Source organism: Hyposmocoma kahamanoa, unplaced genomic scaffold (assembly GCF_003589595.1).
Source record: "Hyposmocoma kahamanoa isolate Upper Pololo Valley unplaced genomic scaffold, ASM358959v1 224, whole genome shotgun sequence".
NCBI lineage: Eukaryota > Metazoa > Arthropoda > Insecta > Lepidoptera > Cosmopterigidae > Hyposmocoma > Hyposmocoma kahamanoa.
The window spans coordinates 3,379,596-3,399,739 of NW_020653743.1; the positions used below are offsets into that span (position 1 = coordinate 3,379,596).

At 35.9% G+C, this 20,144-nt stretch overlaps 1 protein-coding gene across 1 annotated transcript; it reads left to right on the forward strand.

The window, feature by feature from the left end:
- The first annotated feature begins 16,795 nt into the window (after positions 1 to 16,795).
- On the forward strand, positions 16,796 to 19,576 carry LOC113228223 (zinc finger protein 143-like). Its single transcript, XM_026461486.1, has 5 exons — positions 16,796 to 17,693; positions 17,774 to 17,872; positions 18,212 to 18,330; positions 18,544 to 18,705; positions 19,045 to 19,576. The coding sequence occupies exons 1-5, from the start codon at positions 16,796 to 16,798 to the stop codon at positions 19,276 to 19,278; spliced, it is 1,512 nt and encodes a 503-aa protein (XP_026317271.1). The 3' UTR covers positions 19,279 to 19,576.
- The last annotated feature ends 568 nt before the right edge of the window (positions 19,577 to 20,144 follow it).

Sequence of the window (20,144 nt, forward strand, 5' to 3'; positions counted from 1 at the left end):
AACCGAAAATTAACCTACTACTAAAACTAGCCTACATGAATTTGATTGTTGCCTTACTTGTGACAGTTCGTTTGATATGAAACTATCATTATATGCGTTATTATTCTAAGTACACACCTATCATAAAGCTCTATGTGATATGTTCAGGAACCGCATGTTGCGACTGGCGAAATGGCGGCAAATAAAAACTTTTCTCACGCATGTCACATAACCGTAGTTTTTATTTTTAATTCATAGACAAACTAGAATCGGCCCTAACTATCATATCGTTCGATATCAAGTAACGTGTGAAATTGTCAAAATTATTTGCTGTTGACATTTCATTTTGAATAAAACTTCATCTCAACTGATATTAGAATTGAGGTCAAATCAAATTGTTTTGTTTTTCAGAGGTGGTCGAAATTTGAATGTAATAATAACATTGCATTCGATGTTCACAGATAACAAATTTGTTCTAACAAAACAGTTTACCTTTATGCTGGTCGTAATTTGCGGTTTTCGAATACATTACAGAGAGTATAGAGAGTATGATATGTGTGTAGATAAATTAATTTAAAGATAAGTAAAATTCTAACGCTTTGAACAGGTTAAGCGGGCCTCGAGTTGATGAGCCATGATGCGCACGAGTGTGTTAATTTGGTGTACCACCGCGATGGTCAACGCATCTCAAACTGCCGCTTTCACTGTGCTTTATTTACATTTATTCTATTAGTTTATAATTGTTTACTAATTACATAATAAGGAACAAAAAACGCTAGACTAATGTTTTTTTTAATAATAATAAGCGATGGGACGAACTAGTCGTGGTAAGCGGAGCTTTAAATTTGAGGGCAACTGCCACTGCAGCCGTCACCTTGAGACATCATCACAAGTCTAAGCCTGCAATTTCACCAGCACCCTTCAAAACCGGACTGCTTAGCGCCAGAAATAGGTAAGGTGGCAGTACTTCTCTGGACGAACTCTTTCACAAGCTCTACTGCTACTAACTGTTACTAATATCGAGCAAGTATGTGATACAAAATAGTTTTACACGTTAATTTTATGATAAATTTACAGTTTAAAATCACACTTTACATGAAATGTCGAGTTTCATATTATAACTTTTTTATAATAAAAAAAACCGACATCAAAAGTTCGTAGAATTAGTGTCTATTTAATTAAATTTTTATTGATATTCAATCATTTTTTGTTAACTTAACTGCCTCCGTGGCCGAACGGTTACCATGCCGGACTGCCATGCAGAGGTCCTGGGTTCGATTCCCAGGCCGGGAGAAATATGTGTATGGCCTACATTTATTTCTCTCGTGAGTTTGGGTGTAATTTGTGGTTGTCTATGTGTGTGTCCATGGCACCCGCGACACAGGGTTTCCCTAGTGCGGGGCTATGTTGAGTGTGTGCGTTATTATTATTATTATTATTATTTTTTGTGAAATTACTCCACTAGTTTGTTATAATTATTAATACAAAGATCGAACACTCACAAAAAATTCCTTCGATCCGGTCGGATTCGGTGATAAATCTGTCATAGATTTCTCATAGATGGCGCTACGACTAAAAAGTCGTTGAAAGACCAAGTACAAAGACACGACGCAAGCACATAGAAAAATTGGTGAGGTCCGTTGGTTCGTTCCGTGGCTTACTTGGTATAGCGTCTGGCACGGTATGCAAGAAGACGTCGGTTCGAATCCGACCGGATCGAAGGAATTTTTTCTGAGTGTTTTTTCTGAGTGTTCGATCTTTGTATTAATAATTAGTATCTATTTGTCAAGTTTTACACAATACACACACCAAAAAATGCAGTCGTATTGAGAACCTCCTCTTTTTTGAAGTTGGTTAACAATTAATAATTGGTACACACATGTGATCGAACGTCAAAGTGCTTTTATTAAAGTCATAAAATTAATTCAATCTATAAATATACATTTGTATTATTTATGATATTAAATTATTTTTTGTGAAATAACTCCGCTAGTTTGTTGTAATTACATTTTTGTTAGATTTTTTTTTATAATATCAAATGACGAGATGAATAAGTCGTGGGCCTGACGGTATTCATAACAGTTGCAATGCTTTAAATCGTAAAGAGCTAAGCTGTCTTGCACCAGTCACGTCTGACACATAAACACAGGAACGGAATAATGACCTCACGTCACAATTTGTACGAAAACATAAAAATGTCTATACTATAATAACAACCTTGAAAAGAAACAATCGAAATCTACACAAATTAGAAACAACTGTTACCAATCTGAAACTAGTAGCGTCAAGTCCTTATTTATGGCATTTATTAGAGACAGAAAAAGACACTGACTTTGAAAAATCATTGAAACTGTTATTAGTAAAAAAAAAGTTATTATATTGTACATGAATACATTTGTGATAAAAATTTAGTGGAATGATATAATGAAAGATATTAGTAGTAATAGTATTCAGAGTAATTTAGAATAGAGTGTATTCTTAAAATATTATTTTATATCGAGTTCTTAGGTTTTCGCGATTGTTACACATAGGAAATGAAACTATTTTTCCGGATTTAAATCGCGTATATTTGTTTTTCCAAACAAACAGACGTTTCGGGACATTCACATGTCCCATGGTCACGGTCAACCGTGACCATGAAAGAACAAATATACGCGATTTAAATCCGGTAAAATAGTTTCATTTCATATTATTTTATGTTATGAAATCTTCTTGGCCATTTAGTTACCAGTCTAAAAATTGTATTACCTATTTTTATTTTGTAAGTACTTGCCTCTCCTACCCAAAAATGTAAAAAAATTATAAATGTTATTATTATTTTTAATGAATTTAATGCATGCATTGGAATTATTTGATATTGTATTTTGTTGGAGTAAATTTGTTAATCTATTATAAAAAATCACTCAAATCCCTTTGCTATGCTCTTACAGGGCGTCATAAAATACTTTACAATAATCTACCAACTTAAATTGTATTTTGTATGGAAATGAAACTATTTTTCCGGATTTAAATCGTCTATGTTTGTTTTTCAAACAAACCGACGTTTCGCGCCCTTTACAGGTCCCATGGTCACGGTTGACTGAGGTGGCCATCCGTGACCATGGGACCTGTAAAGGGCCCGAAACGTCGGTTTGTTTGAAAAAATAAATATACGCGATTTAAATCCGGAAAAATAGTTTCATTTCCTATGTGTAACAATCGCGAAAACCTAAGAACTCGATATGTATTTTGTATGCTTTAACTGTGACATGCAAATAAATACTTTGACTTTGAATGCATCAGAAATAGGTAAGGTGGCAGTACAAGCATTGACGGACTCATTCACAAAGAGCTCTACTACTTGTAAATATTATTTAAACAAAATTAGAACGATCCTGTTACAACCAGGCTACATGTTTAGTTTTGTTATAAAATAAATGCGCATTGGACCTCCATCTCACCTGGTGGAAAGTGACGATAAGGTCGACGATGGAGCATGCACACCTAAATAATGCCTATTCACTCTTGCCTTGAAAAGGCCCATGTTATAACGTTCAAAGAATAAGTCTGCAGTCAGGGAATTCCTCTCCATAGCCGTTCACCATATAAATGTGGAAGCGTAACGCTTCGTGCGAATCTTTGGAATATCCACAACATAGAGGTGGAACCCAAGCCTACGCCTAGTCCCCCGGTGATGGAAAGGGGAAGGCGGAATTAAATCGTATAATTCCATCGCATACTCTCCGTGATATATCTTGTAGAATACCGATAAGCAGGCAAATTTACGACGGTGTTCAAAGCTCTGCAGGTAGGGAATTCCTCTCAATAGCCGTTCGCCATTAAATATGAAAGCCTCACGGTTCGTGCGAGTCCTTGTATCAGTAATGCCATAAGTTTGTATGTGTCATTCCCAAGGGTGAGGGTCTGGTGGCTTGTAGTTAGGTACAGACGTTAAGCCTTTGAGGCGACATGCACCAGCTCCTACAAAATGCGTAATGTGTCATAAAATTAGAAATATCCTAATGTACTTAATATTATTGGGATATATCCTGTATAAGTAGACAACTTTACGACGGTGTTCAAGGCTCTGCAGCTTCGCCTTTACTAATTTCAAATCGTCTATAAGCTCCTTGACACGTTTGTCGATTGAATCCAAGATGGCTAGTTGGTATTTCGCAGAGTCATCCCATAGGTGCCAGCAGTAGTCGTACTCCATATACGACCGGATTTGTGCTTGATACAGCTGAAAGCAACTGTCTCGGTGTGAAGTAACGCCTCGCCTAGGAAAGGATGCCAAGCTTCCGGGTTGCATTTTTGGCCATGCATTCTATGCTGTGTCGCTCTACTCTATTTCGCGTTTGTTTACATAGGAGGTCAGATAATATTTGGAGGTGGAACGAACGATAAACAAAATTTCATTATAATTAATCCTATAATATATGTCAGTTCAGGGATCTCATCCATGGAGAAAGTTTAGGTCACAGACCTACTCGTTAACCCAGGTTTGATAACATTGCTCTAATTCACGGTTCCTATTAAATATTCACTTAAAAAGTCACGGGTATTTGCCGCCACAGAGATTCGAATCAGTGAATTGAGAAGCAACTAATCTTCCAAAAGGCAACCAGCGCTCCCAACAGAAACCTATCAACTTAGTATTTGTAAAAAAAACACCCGTTTTTGAAAAACAACAAAACTAACAACACTAAAAATTTTTAAAAGTAGAGAAAGCACACGCACGTTCACTCTTTTGTAATCTTTTTTTCTATATTCTTTCTTTTAATCTTTTTTCCACGCATATCATGACCCGTTGCATGCCACGTGTTAACAGAATGTCTATAAGATTATTTCAGACGATTGTTATTTTGATGCGTTTACATGTGCTGCAATTATTACGCATCGTTAGATGAAATTAATATTTAAGTCTCTGTCAGTTTGTGTAAACAATTAAGTAGTTGTATTACGGTTGATTGTAAAGCATATAAAAAAGCGATTAAGGTGGATATCAGTTGGAAAACATTGCGAGAACCTGCAAGTTGGAGAAAAGCTCCTTGTGAAAGAGTTCGTAGAAAGAAGTCCTCCCACCTTACCTATTTCTGCCGCCAAGCGATAAAGTAAGCATTACTGTGTTCCAGATTTGAACAATAAGAGCGCTGGTGAAATTACAGGCACATGGGACTTATCAACTTACGTCTCAGGGTGACGGACACAGAGGCAGTGCACAAAGATCTTTGTGATTTAAAGCTCTGATTAACACTGCAACTGTTATGAGCAAGCGAGTCGTTGCTACCAGATGCACGACATGTTTGTCCCGTCACCTTGTATTATTAAAAAAGACATTCACAGTCCCGAGAACTGTGTAGGAAGACTAGGAGGAAAGCGTTCTGGTAAGAAAAATGATGTAGTGACTAGGATAGAAGAGCGAAGGCTTTGGTTTGGGCGAGTACAAAGGATAAGCGAATGATTATTAAAACGTGGGGTAAGCCTCAATGGACATATTGCGATCAGGGGGTCTACTGTCTTTCTCCGTCCGACATCCGAATTGCTATCAAACAAAATGTGTCAGAGGAATGCTCGCCCCGATTATTGGGTATTATTCCAAGTCAAACGTAGAAACGAAACTTAAAGTGGTACAAGCCTGTCTACTCCCGATACTAGATTACGGAATAGTGCAGCTACTCCCTACAGTAAGCAGAACAAACATTTTGACACTTGAGAGACAATATCGTATGGCTCTTAAGTCTGCGGAAGACTTTCCTCGTTCAATCCCCACTGAAATGTTGTGGGACATGCTAGATGAAAATCCGTGACATCTTAGGATACACGATCTGCACCGACACATGCTAGAAAAACTAAATCACATGTACATAGCTGGATTGGACAATCCTGGTCCACAATACGCTAAGTATGACCAGTACAACCCAATGATTTACAGTAATAGAATTGATGAAATAGAGTATGTCATCAAAAAAGACAGGGATAAACGTGTCAGCAAACGATGTGTACCCCCAAGGGAACACGTTCTGAAATAAAAAGAAAGGTATAAATTTAACGTATATATAGCACTATTCTGTGAGCCGTAAACTAGCTAAACGACATAAAATAATTGTATATATCTTTAAGATATATTGCATAAAAATAACAAAAATGAAAAACAATAAAGAACTTTCTATTCTATTACTGTCAAATAAGTTATACTCAGCCAAGTTAAAAGACAATGTCAAATACGAAGCTTCATTTGCATCATGCGTCTTTTAACTTGCTTGAGTATTAGTCGTTTGACAGTAAGTGATTAGGACGGTGACGGATGGCGGACAGAGAACAAAAGTATAGGTTCAGATTAGGATATCATTGAAAAAGGCCAGGTCAAAAGTATCAAGAATTAACGGGCATGTATGAATATCCTGATGGAAGTGGAGGAGGAGACGACAAAGGTTTATCAGACAGGATCACGATTGCCGCTAGTCTCAATGTGAGACATGTGTGATGGTATGTATGTAAATCCTCAACCCATTAGTGACTTTAGTGGCTAAGTCTGTCTCTTTGAAAATACATAGTAAATAGTGACCATGGATACGTGCGGGGGTGACGAGCGGCAGAAAGGCGACATATTTTACATAGCTAGCGGGATGGTTGGGTTGGTTTAGTCAGCTCAGTTGGCTTAGTTCGAAGTATGAAGAGATGCCCCGGCTAAGTGAGCTGAGCTGTTAGACCTGACCTGCGCATTAAGAAGGTATAAGTAGAGGGCTTCGTCGAATGGGGGATATATCACCGGTATAAGGATAGAGTGTTCCGGTCTTTCCTATTAACCAAAAAAGGAACGGTAAGGAACTAAATTTGTCCCTGATACCCTCCAAAATGTATCCGGTAGATCCTCCCATTATTTTGGACTATACAGTGGATTCACGTTATACGAATTGGCCGGCAAGCGGCAATTAACAGCGTCACGGGCAGACCTATCTGTATTCTCTTTTTCGGGGTAGTTATGTTGTGGTAAACAACCCGTCGAATTGGAAATGAAACTCGATTTTCGGGTCGAAATCACGTGTTTTTTTAAACAATCCAGAGGTTCGGAGGTTTTACAAGTCCAATGGTCATGGTTGACTTGATATAACCTGTAAAAATGATAATCATTCTGTGAGTAACCACAAAAAGCTAGTAGACTTGCTTGAACACCAAGCTACTTTTTCTTTGGTGTTCAAGCAAGTCTTTTTTTTGATAACATCGGTGACGGGACAAACAAGTCGTGCATCTGATGGCAAGCTACACGTCAGTCCATAAAAGTTACAATGCCACTCAGAGCTTTACATTGCAAAGATCTGTGGGGCACTACCGCTGCCCCCGTCACCTTGAGACATAAGTTGACAAGTCCCATGTGCCTGTAATTTCACCAGTACCCTTCAAAACCGGAACACAGTAATGCTGACGTTACTGCTTGGCGGCAGGAATAGGTAAGGTGGCAGTACTACCCTGGACGAACTCTTTCACAAGGAGCTACTAAATTCTACTGCTACTAACTAAATCTACATATCTTTATATGTTTTCACCAGTATGTCAATTTTGAAAATGACCTCATGCTAGTTATGTCGCGAATACAATCATCATGCACACGGGTGGCATATAAATCAAAGAAAAGGTTGTCTTCGCTCGTGTGTTTTGTTTACGTTATTGCCTGTTTCTAGCCGTGGAAGTTTTGGCCTTTACACCCGTCACCTAGTTTAGGTTTAAACTCCACTAGTCAATGTTGAGCAAATCATTAACCTATTGATCTGCAAACATATTAATTTAATCGTCATGTTGGAGCGTTATTGTCAAACTTGTTTTATTTGAATTACTCCATGGTTTTAGATGAGGCTCATTTAGTATTATTTTTGTTAGAGAAAATATGATACGTAACATTAGGTAATACAGTCCGTAGAACGGTGCAGAGGTGGGGAGCCACGAAATAACTGATAACTCTGATGGTTTAATTTTGTTTTTTTACAAGCTTTTATTTAACTTCACTCGTTTGTACTTTCAGGCGAAATCTTGAAATCTATTGGCTCTTCTCAATACGCGCAAGAAAATAAAACTATAAAAAATTAAGTTATGAAAGGGCATTTGGCTATGGAGCCCTCACCTACTTATAATTATGAAACTCAAAACGTAACGTAAAATATAAAAATTGATTCGTGTAAAAACTTAAAACCCAAAAAAACTACAAAAACCCGCCATTTTTTTCTAAATACATTGTGTTTGGTAACTTTAACAAATATTTTTTTCTAACTATAGATTTGGCTATATGGCACCTTTTTTTAGTCACAGACGTTTCTTCAGTCAAATGCTGTATGCAATGTGGCAATGGTCAAATATTTAAAAGTTTAACGATGAAGAAACAATTTTTATTTGTTTAGAAAAGAACAAACATTTCCCAGTATTTTGTTTTACACATTTCTTATAGACCTAGGGCGGCCAGCTTTTAAACGAAAAGCACTTATAACAGTTTGTTTTTTTAACATAAGCACAAAAGAACGCTTTTAATTTTTAGTTTGTCCCGCTATCTATGTTTCTTACAAATCAATTCGCCAATGTTAATAATAATGTTGTTATAAATAAAAATAAAACTTATGTTTTACAAACAAATTTACTTGTCTGGAAACCTACTCTCGCTTTTTGCTACCAATACAATGTTACAAGCTTTTTGTAACACAACGTCCATGGGCTTAAAAGTGTTTAACGATTTTGTCTAAAAAGTCATAAAAAACCATTGACTTACAATTATATGGACGTCGGGTCCGCGTTAAAAAGTGTCCGAACTTATAGGGCGTTAAAATCGTATACAGAGCGTCATTCACGCTTTAGTCTTCGTTTGTTCGACTGACAGCGAAGCAAGCAAAATTAGACATGACATTACAATTTAAATTCAACGTTTTAGCTTTTTCATATTCCTTTACATGTCACTACGTTTAAATAGGTTGAATTGGGACATTTTCTTCATGGTTTTTGTATTAGACCCGTCGTCCATTTATTTGTAAGTCAATATAAAAAACGCACATACTCTACCTATTATGGAAACCCTGTATCGTGGGTGCCATGGACACACACATAGACAATCACAAATATTTCTCCTGGCCCGGGAATCGAACCCGGGTCCTCTGCGTGGCAGACCAGCATGACAACCGTTCAGCCACGGAGGCAGTTAGATATAAAAGGTAGAAAAGAAAGAAAAAATACAAAAGATTGTTGTAACACCATAGCCAATAAAATAAAATAAATAAAATACACTATTTACATCATTGAATAAAAAAGGCGTTTCTCTCGGGTGCATATATATGCGTTTTGCATATGCATTTTGTTGTTTGTAAGAAAGTTTGGTGTTTGTAGAAACGAGAGCATTAAGTACTCGCGGGTTGTGGGCAACAAGGTCGTTGATCGTAGTTTATATGTACAAAAGTTTCATTTGCTGTCTAAATTTATTCTACAAAATAATTTTATTTTTAGTAATTCTTTTAATGCAATACAATCATTATAATTATATCAACTTCCACGACTTTACACTTTACCTAAGTGGGAGTTTCTCAATTCGACTGTAGTTTATGTGTAAGTTATGCAATTACCCCGATATTTTTGTGAACCGATTTTGAATCCTCAAAATCGGTTCACAATGTTTTTATTGGAAAGGGGGCACCTCAGTAGTGGTACCATTAGAATTTAAAGAAAGGTATTCCACCAGGAGCTCTGTAGAAGCACGAAAGTCACCGTCATAGCTCAAAGGATTAGCAAATTTAAGTACACATAACTCGTAGAACTGACGGACGTTGGGGCAGAAAGATTCTTGAATGGATACCACGAACCGGAAGGCGTTCAGGTTCAAGACGACCTGGTAAGGGCGGGTAAGTCCGACCGGCAAGTCTGGCAATCTTTGGGGCTATGTTCAGCAATGGACGATTCCACTTCCGACAAACTTTCGAGGTAGATTTTTTTATAAAAGAGTTACAATTATTACTTGCAATTCTGTTTTACTACTTGTTAGAGTGTTTGTAATAAAACAAATTTGATAATATCGATGCAACAGATACAAAGTTGCTATCTAAAGTTCAATAGCCGAGTTATGGATTTGCTTGGGTATTATTGTACACGTGTGACATTATCAAATCCATTTGTTAGTTATTTACTTTAAAAGGTGCCCTTCTATGATGATGTCATATACTTGTTTTCGTACAGCTTTATGTACGCATGTTATATTCAAATACGTTATGTTTTTATTGCAATTTCAGCGCGCTTACAATTACAGTTGTAGAAGTACTGTAGGCATTGCATGTACATTATAAACTTCTTACGTTTTGTTAGATATTTTTGCAAGTGCCGTTTGCGAGTACTAATTATAAGCAAAATGCGTACATGATGCGTGCATAGAGATTTTTAACAATGCGACAGTAAATCACTCTGAATTTGATTTGTTTTGTACAAGCATAGACACAGTCAGGTGATAATTACTTAGGTACCTCGAAATTTTACAACAAAACCTATGTATTCAATAGGTATATATACCAATGGTTTTTTTTATATCAACTGAAATAAATAGAACACGTATAGTACGTATACGATTCTAGATGAGGTCTTAAGGCACTCTTCAGTAAGATTAATTTTAAGTAGTGAAAAAAACGTCAAAAACAAGCTTAAGTTTTAACCCCCTTGAACTTGTTTCTAATTGTTGTAATCCATCTTATTTACGACCCCATCACGAGTTTATAACTAAAATTCATAAAAAATGCCTTAAAAACTTAGTAAGCAACACTTGTTTGTGATAATTTAAACTTAGTAATAAAAGCTACTTGTTACCAAAATGTTTTTTCAAACTACAGTTTGCACTGCTGAGTTTTAGAAGTTATCGCATTGGGCGCAGTGTCAGGACCCATATGACATTTAGCAGCAGAAGAGATCCTTGTGAAAGAGTTCGTCCATTCTGCCACCAAGCAGTACTGTCAGCATTACTGTGTTCCGGTTTTGAAGGGTAAAGGTGCTGGTGAAATTACAGGCACATGGGACTTATCAACTTATGTCTCAGGGTGACGGGCGCAGTGGCTATGCCCCTCAGATCTTTGCGATTAAAAGAGTTAAGTGGCACTGAAACTGTTATGAACAGGAGACCTACCACAACCTCTTAAACAATATTACTTTAACCTTACATTGACTTTTCGTACCATAATGCGCTTAAAATAAGCTTATTTGTAATTTTCAAACTATGATGTTTTATTGGCAGCTTTGTGACTATTCATTCACTCAGTTCGTACCATGACGCGACTTTGACATTAAAGTAATATTGCTCTTATGCCAAATTTAGCAATCTTAAAATAGTTACACGGATGCAATGGAAACAATATTATTGTCAGTTTTATTGTCTAAATATTGATTTGTAATCATTAAAAGTTAAGTTGAACTTATTTATTTACATATATTTCTTGAATATTTTGTTTTATTTTTTATTTAATAGCACATAGGAAATATTTCTCGCAAAATAAAATTACGCGATGTTTATTTCGTAAAATTAAGACAGCGCCATCTATATGCTCTTTAGCGAAACTAACAGTTGACAATAGACTATGGTTCCGAATTCACAACGTGACTATCAAGACTCAGCTTGTTTTATTTATTTTTCTTCATAAAAATGCGGAATAATAATTGAAAACAACGTAATTTCAATAGATTCCATTGTTACATACTTTTCTTTTTTTAGCAGTTAAAATTCTCTAAATGTAAATAATATTAAGTACTTTAACATTATACTACGATAACGCGATTCGGAACATGAAAAAAGAAAGAGATGGTATTATGCAGTTGATATAGCGTTATTTCTTTCCTACTTTTAGTAAGGAATAGACAATATTGGGAAATAAATCGTTCTTTCAGTCGCTTTAGCAATAATACGTTACTTGGTTGATAGGTTTGTCATGGTACGAAAATAAGTAATATTACAATAAGCTTACTTTATGCTTACATTGAAATAAGATTGTTTTTGGAAAGGTTATGGTAGGCCCCCTGGCATATATCTTACCATCAGACCCACAACTTGTTCGTCCCGTCATTTGGTATTATAAAAAAAAATCTAGCGCCCACAGTGCATTAATTTTTATTTATACAATTAACTGTAATGCTCTATTAAAGAACACACTGTCTCTAATTTTGATATGATAAAGAAAAAGCCAGATTTATAATTCAACATCAGCCCATTTAATACAACCAATTGCTGTGCATATTTTAACGTGTCATTGAGTCTGGTTAAAAATTGTCCCTCTAATTGATATGGAAGCTTGACCTGAATATAAACCAATAGACTAATTTGACAACATAATAATCATTAATACAAAGATCGAACACTCAGAAAAAAATCCTTCGATTCGGTCGGATACCAACTAAGCCACGGAACGAACCAACGGACCTCACGAATTTTTCTATGTGCTTGCGTCGTGTCTTTGTACTTGGTCTTTCAACGACTGTTTACTCGTAGCGCCATCTATGAGAAATCTATTACAGACTTATCACCCAGTTAGTACCTTTACAGCTACCAGTCCTGGCGAGAGATGTCGCTATTCACTGTATTAATTAAATTTTTATTGAAATTACTCCACTAGTTTGTTATAATTATTAATACGTATTGTATTTTTTAATTTAATTATAACAAACTAGTGGAGTAATTTCACAAAAAATAATTGAATATCAATTCAATAAAAATTTAATTAACATTATAATCATTACTTTTTTCCAATGCAAAAACTTCTTACTAAAGAAAACATAGTAACAATAGGTATTAGTAGGAAATGAAACTATTTTTCCGGATTTAAATCGCGTATATTTGTTTTTTCAAACAAACGTGGTGAAGTCATCAACCAGATACGTCTTATATTAATGCAAACCACCATAATGAAATATCTTATTTTTAATTTTACAAAGAACATTCCAATTTACGCCACATTATGTTTTACAAATTATTTTCTTTTAACAATGTGAATTTTTATTAAGTTATATTTATTATTAATTAATAATGTAAATTAGAATAAATTAAAACATATTAATTAGTACTGTAGTCAGAGGAAATACTGGATCCCAAACTGGTGGTACGGAGGAACCATATTCCCTGTTGAAATTAGGATGTTTTTTTAGTTTCAATGGCCTTTAGCAGCATCCTGGGTAGATAACGGACTTCCTTTGCAAGGACCTCGGGTTTGCAAACTTCATTGAATGTGTAGAAGAACTCGACAATAGCTATTAGAACTAAGAAACTTAACTTTTAAGTACTTAGGTGTGCTTTGTAATTAAATTTTAAATGTCATCAAATTACCTACACATAATATATATATGGCATTTGCCGCAAAAAAAAACCACTATGATATTTACTACTTAAAATTTATTTATTTATTGTATAGGCAAGCTAACATGATGCAAATACAGTAATAGCAAATGTACAATAAGCTACAAAGTTTAAAGTGTAAGCTATACAGATTCTAGGATGTATGAGAATTAATTATTAAATTACTCTTTATAATTATCATCCCTACTTTCTTTAGAGTTGAAAAGAAAAAAGTAAAAACAATATTATCCCTACATTAGAATCAGAATTTCAATAAGCGATATGGTACGAAACAGATCTTTTAGAATTTTGAATAAAAAAAAATTATAATTTTATTTTTAAACATAGCTAGCGAGTCATTAAATTTGTCGAGATTCACGGCTTTGTTGTATTTTTTTATAACACTGTTACTAATTAATTATCAATGACTGCGTTTAGTGTTATATCTCCTATTATGGCTAGTCCAATGCGGTTTGAGGACTTCACAGGTTTTCCGAGGGTTGTTAACCTTCTTCGACGTGCAGTTTTATTGGGATGTTAAATAGGCTACGACGGCTACACAGAATTATAAATAATTAGCACATAGATTCGCCCGCTGTAGTCAGGAAGTCAAAACAGAGTACTAAAAAATGGGACCACAACCGAGGTACCCTCTTTCCAACAAAAAAGAATCATCAAAATCGGTTCACAAATGCTGGAGTTGTCGGGTATCAATTCTTCTACACGAGTGGTCTGTGGTTTATAGTTAATGACGCATGAGGCACTCGGCGCTCTGCGCGTTCAATATAACAGCAACAAAATGAGGATGCTGTTGGGACCGCGATATAGTAGGGCATCGTCGATGTTTGCTCAAGCGGGAGTAAGTGATTTTTTTGCTGTGATGCGAAAAAAGACGGCGTCACTACTTTCCAGACTGCGATCTAGTCCTAACAGCACCCAGAAACGTTTGCGGCTTCATCCAGGTTCTGGTGAGGTGATGGCGTAATCGGCGGCGCCTTGAGCGTAATAATGTGTGTTTCATGTTTTGTCTCTGTATTTACTAACAAGTGATGGTAAATAAATGATTTGTTTATTATTATTATAATTACTTAAAAAGCCAACAATGTCTATGTACTATTTAAGAACGTTAAATTTAAACAACGTTCCAGCAACCCGTAAATATAATGAGACACCCGGCAAAAATCCGTCGCTATATTCAAAATCTCCAGACGTCACTATTTTTATTTCTATGACGACTAAATAGTGATGCGACTGATTAATGAAGATTAAAAAATAAACTTAAATCAGAATCCGTTCAAAAAAGGCAGCTAAAAAGGACAAATGAATCAATAAGCATTTTTAAATAGACACATATAGATGTAAAGAATCGTGCAACTCAACAAACTCAAATTATCTTTCATCAAACTAACATTATTACATTATAGACCTTATGGTTATATAGCAAAGGGTGCTAAGGACGGTAAATAAGAGGTTTACAAGCGGTAAGTTTATTTTTGTCACGACAATAGTACCACGTGTTTCAGGATTCATTTTAAACCCGGTAGCTCTCCTGTTTATTCCCAATCGGGATATAGTACGGTTAAGACGTATTATTCACAAGTGACAGTTTTAAGTGTCAGTTTGACATTTGACATTGTATTCAATTCATACATTGGCTGTAAAGCGGCATCACTTGCCCATAACTAAATTTAAAAAAGGAAAGTTTTAAAAAAAGAATTGTGAATTCGTGTCGTTACTTTTGGCGGGAAATTTCCATAGGTAAGATTAATATTACCTTGTTACGTAATTAATTAATTAGAATAATATACAGTTTTCTTTAATGATGTTCCTTAGCAGTAGAACTGCTTGTGAAAGTGTTCGCCAAGCAAGTTTACTGCCATCTTACACTTGGGACTTGTCTACCTATGTCTCAGGATGACGGGCACTGTGGCAGTGCCCCTCAGATCATTGCGATTTAAAGCTCTGAGTGGCACTGCAACTGTTATGGATAGGCGTGTCACTTACCGCCACGAGTTGTTCGTTCTGTCACTTATCATAAAAAAATAGGAAAAATTATGTTTTGTTAGTGAAGGGATTTTGTACTTTCAATTTGAACGTTATTATAACCAACTAAAAGGCTAAAAATTAAACATAAGTTATTATTTAGAATTCTAATATGCTCTTAAAAGAAAGGAGCGGTGGTTTGTCAGTTGAAAGCCGACGGTTCAATTCCCTGTGCCTATGATTTTAGTTTTCAAATATTCATTAACAACGAAAATCACAACCCCTGAAAGTCTCCAACCCTTCTTTTGCCACCCTGGGGAAGAATGGCTTAAACCCTTTTCGGGGAAACTGCCTAGCAGTCGAACATATAATGTAAAAAAAAAACTCAAAATACCTTTAAAGCCAATTTGATATAAATCCAAATAATTATCTATTAATCTGAAATTAATATTTGTTGTATTGATTTTAATAATGCTTAACAAAAGTCATGGACGTTAAAAAAAATGTGCTGGCTCAAAAAACGTTGCTTCTGTCTTAATTTTTAAATATCGATACGAGAAGCATCTTAGGTTCGTTACACTAGTGTAAATTGTACTATGTCTCAAAGAAGGGAATTCCCTGTCTTATGAGTCATCATAATCGATAGCCCGAATTCTGCTTCTGCTGGGTATAGGCCTCCCGTAGTTTGTGCCATCCACCACGACCCTGTGCTAATGTCACCAATCTACTGCCCGCAACTTTGACAATGTCGTACACCCATCTCGCTACAGGATGTCACACGTTTCTACGTCCATTTCTTGGCCACCGTTTGGTTATCGCCTTACTCCACCTGTGTTCACCACGTCTCGCAACATGTCCCGCCCAGTTCCATTTGAAACTTGTTATCCGATCCCCATGTCTTGTACCTTAGTTCGTCTACGGTTTTCGGAATTCGGAACTCGATCTATAAGTTTCAAAGCCGAGCATGACTCGCTCTTGTAAGTCTTATGATTACCAGAGTATGTTAACTCCTAGGGCATATCCCAGAAAAGCCCAGAACCAAAGTTCAAAAATTCTAACATTGCTCCTCCTGGTTATTGACCCCAGGACTTCTTCATCAAGAGCTGTACACTACAATAACCATTTTTATCTTATTTAAATTTTTACGAACTATTCGAACCTCTTAATTAGTCGACTCATAAATCTTTAAGTTAAAAGCAATAAAAAATACATACACTAATGAACTTAAAACAATTTCCTTTTGTCTAACGTTCTTTTAGACCAAAAATATATCACATATCAAATATCAACATCCGTAATTTTCATCCACAAAAAGACTTTTAACTTCCTTCAAAGCATAAAACGAATAGATATAAACACCCGTTTAACACGTGTTCGCTAAAACTATATAGCATAATACATAAAAAAAACTATGTTATAATTCGCAGATGCCACGAAGAGAAAGTTTATTTTTGTAATAATAGCAAAACCACATGCGCTAACGCAAGACCACATGTCAATTGGAGTACTTAGGTAATTGAACCTAAGATGGCGGACTACGATACGCTACCGTACGAAGACCTATTTCAGGACAAAAACGACATATCAGATTTACACGCCTACTACATGACGCAATTTAATTTAGAGTTAGAAAATTGTAATAAAAGCAAAACAAAAGTAGACTATTTCAAATTTGGTAACGAAGAAAGCTTTGATTTTGAAGTTTTAGACAATTGGGATGGAGACACCAACAATAATACAGATTTTGAAATAATAGATCAAGTTATAGATAATAACATTAATGAGCAGAATATCAAAGAAGTGTTGCTCGATTTGGATAGTATAGAGTTTGATGACAAAAACTTTAAAACAGAATCCATTGATGAAAAAAATAAAACCGATATCGAAACGACACTTTTTGGAACTAATGACTACATAGACGATGAATCTCTAATAGATGAACTTTGTAGAGAAGACGGAGAAAGATTAACTCCTGAATTTAAAGAAGAACATATATCAAATGAAAAGAATCTACTGCCGTCTATAGATACATTTTCGAAACGTTGCTGTAATTATAATGACACACAACACGTTTACAATCAAACTGAATTATCAATTTCGCAACCAATCAATAGTTTGGAGCATTACAGTTATCCGAACAATATCTTGTACAACTTAGATTGCGGAAAGAGCTATATCTTACCAGATACACCAACCAGTGTTAATGAGTTTCATTTTGACAGAAATGAAAGAAAGGTTTCAATATCAGAGTCTATCGAGAGCGATGTACAAAGTTCAAACTATTCAGAAACATTTGAGGAAGAAGATTTGTTCGTAAATTTAGACGACTTTGGACTCAATTTCGAAAGAGAAAACGAAGTCACATATGACTACAATAACACCAGTCACTGTTATACCGAAAGGAAGGAAAAGGAGAAAGCACAAGGTAGAGTATTAAAATCTTAATGCAGTGTTATTTCAGTTCTAACACACAAAGGCTTGTAAATTAATGGAGTATTTTTTCAGGTGAAAGAATATGCCTTTGGGAAAATTGTTATGATAAATATCCAAACCAAAACACTTTAGTGGAACACATTGAAAGATTACACGTCAATACTTACAAAGGTAAGTATTATAAAAATATTGTTTATAATAGAGTATCCAAATGTCTTAAGTAGTTCGGTAGTTAAAGTATGGACTAAGATAACTTATTGTAATCGCAAACCCGTCAATTGTAGTGATTGTAACCAAAGAATAGGAGAGTTATTAAATTTCACATAATACATAATCTGTTTCGTGCAGATTTCGTTATAGTATGTATTCAATTTAACTACTTATTAAGGACTTTGGCTAAATCAAGTGATGACACAATAAGGTACCTGAGGCACTGTTGGCAGCGCTATAACCATATTTACTCGGCTCTTAAGAGTGCATACAATTACAGTAATTATTTTATCTTTTCAGGTGATGAATTCAGCTGCCTCTGGAAAGAATGTACGCGCGCGCGCAAACCATTTAACGCTCGATACAAATTGCTGATCCACATGCGAGTCCATTCCGGCCATAAACCTAATAGATGTCTTGTAAGTTTTTCTTTTTATTCTGTATTATTAAAGAAAAATGTAGTAAAGATATGAAAATAGTCCATTGTACATTTTTATTTAGTGTAATGTTGTTATTGTTTTTTTTTAAATGCCTTTCACTTCAACTGTGTGAAATGTTATACCTTCTTCATGTTATTTCGTTTCAATTCCTAATCTTGTATCTTAATTTCAATTGTTTTTTTCCAAACACAGCACCCAGGATGCGGGAAAGCATTCTCCCGTCTAGAGAACTTAAAAATCCACGTGCGGTCTCACACAGGGGAGCGTCCTTATGCCTGTCTTGCTCCTCATTGTAGAAAAGCCTTCTCCAACTCTTCAGATCGCGCTAAACATCAGAGGACGCACTTCAATGCTGTAAGTACTGATTCAATTTGTGAAACTACGCAAGTCAAGTAGGAAAAACAAGATTTTAACATAGATTACTGCGTTCCGATTTTGAAGGGCAAGGGTTTTGGTGAAATTAATGTGAGACTTATCAACTAATGCTTCAAGGTGACAGGCGCAGTGGCAGTGTTCTATCTTTGCGATGTAAAGCTCAGTGGGGCACTGGAACTGTTATGGACAGGCATGTCGCTTAACACCAGGCGCAGGACTTGTTTGTCCCTTCACAATGGCTGTCCAGCTAAACTCTAGACTGATGCCAACAGCAAATGGATGTACAAAGTAACTGGTTTATAAACTGTTTGCTTACAGAGACCCTATGCCTGCGGAGCAGCGGGCTGTGGTAAGCGATATACCGACCCATCATCCCTCCGAAAACACGTCAAGTCACATCCCCACATTGCCAACGTACCCCGAACCTGCATACCCCCTTCAAGACCTATGCGAAGACCTGAAGAGCAAACGGTGCCCAGCTCACCAGCTAAGTTGGCTACTTTAAGGAGTATTCGAGATAAGTTAACTGTACCACGGTTGCAAAGACTGTAATCATGGTTGGTAAAAGAAAACTAGGTTTCGAACGTGTACCTGACGTGTACCTCTGAAATTCGGACAATGGTAGAGATTTTGATTCCGATTTTTTCCAATTGAGTTTGTTAAATCTTACTTTTTAGTTGACTTCAAAAAAGGAGGTTCTCAATTGAATCTCGGCGAATTCGTCTGTATTTTGGGTGTACGTTACACGATTACTCTGGCTTAGTTTTTTTTTAATAAAGTTATCGTTTTTTATAATATCAAATGACGGGACGAACTAATCTCGTGGTGGTGAATAACACGCCTGTCCGTAACAGTTGCAGTGCCATGCAGAGCTTTAAATCGATACATACAGGTGACAAATCCCATGTGCCTGTAATTTCACCTGTACCCTTACGTTGATGATCTTTCGAATTAGGAAATGAAACTATTTTTCCGGATTTAAATCGCGTATATTTGTTTTTTCAAACAAACCGACATTTCGGGCCCTTTACAGGTCCCATGGTCACGGTTGACTGAGGTAGTACGGTCTTCAACCAGTTATGTCTAATATTGATGCAAACCACCCTATTTTTCAGTATAATTACAATAGTTATTAATTTAATATCTTATTTTTAATTTTACAAAGAAAAAAAGAAAGCGTAAATTGGAATGTTTTCTGAAAAAACGAATATACGCGATTTAAATCCGGAAACGTAGTTTCATTTCCTTTGTTCCAACTGCCTCCGTGGCCGAACGGTTACCATGCCGGACTGCCACGCAGAGGTCCCAGGTTCGATTCCCGGGCCGGGAGAAATAGTTGTATGGCCTACAATTATTTCTCTCGTGAGTTTGGGTGTAATTTGTGGTTGTCTATGTGTGTGTCCATGGCACCCGCGACA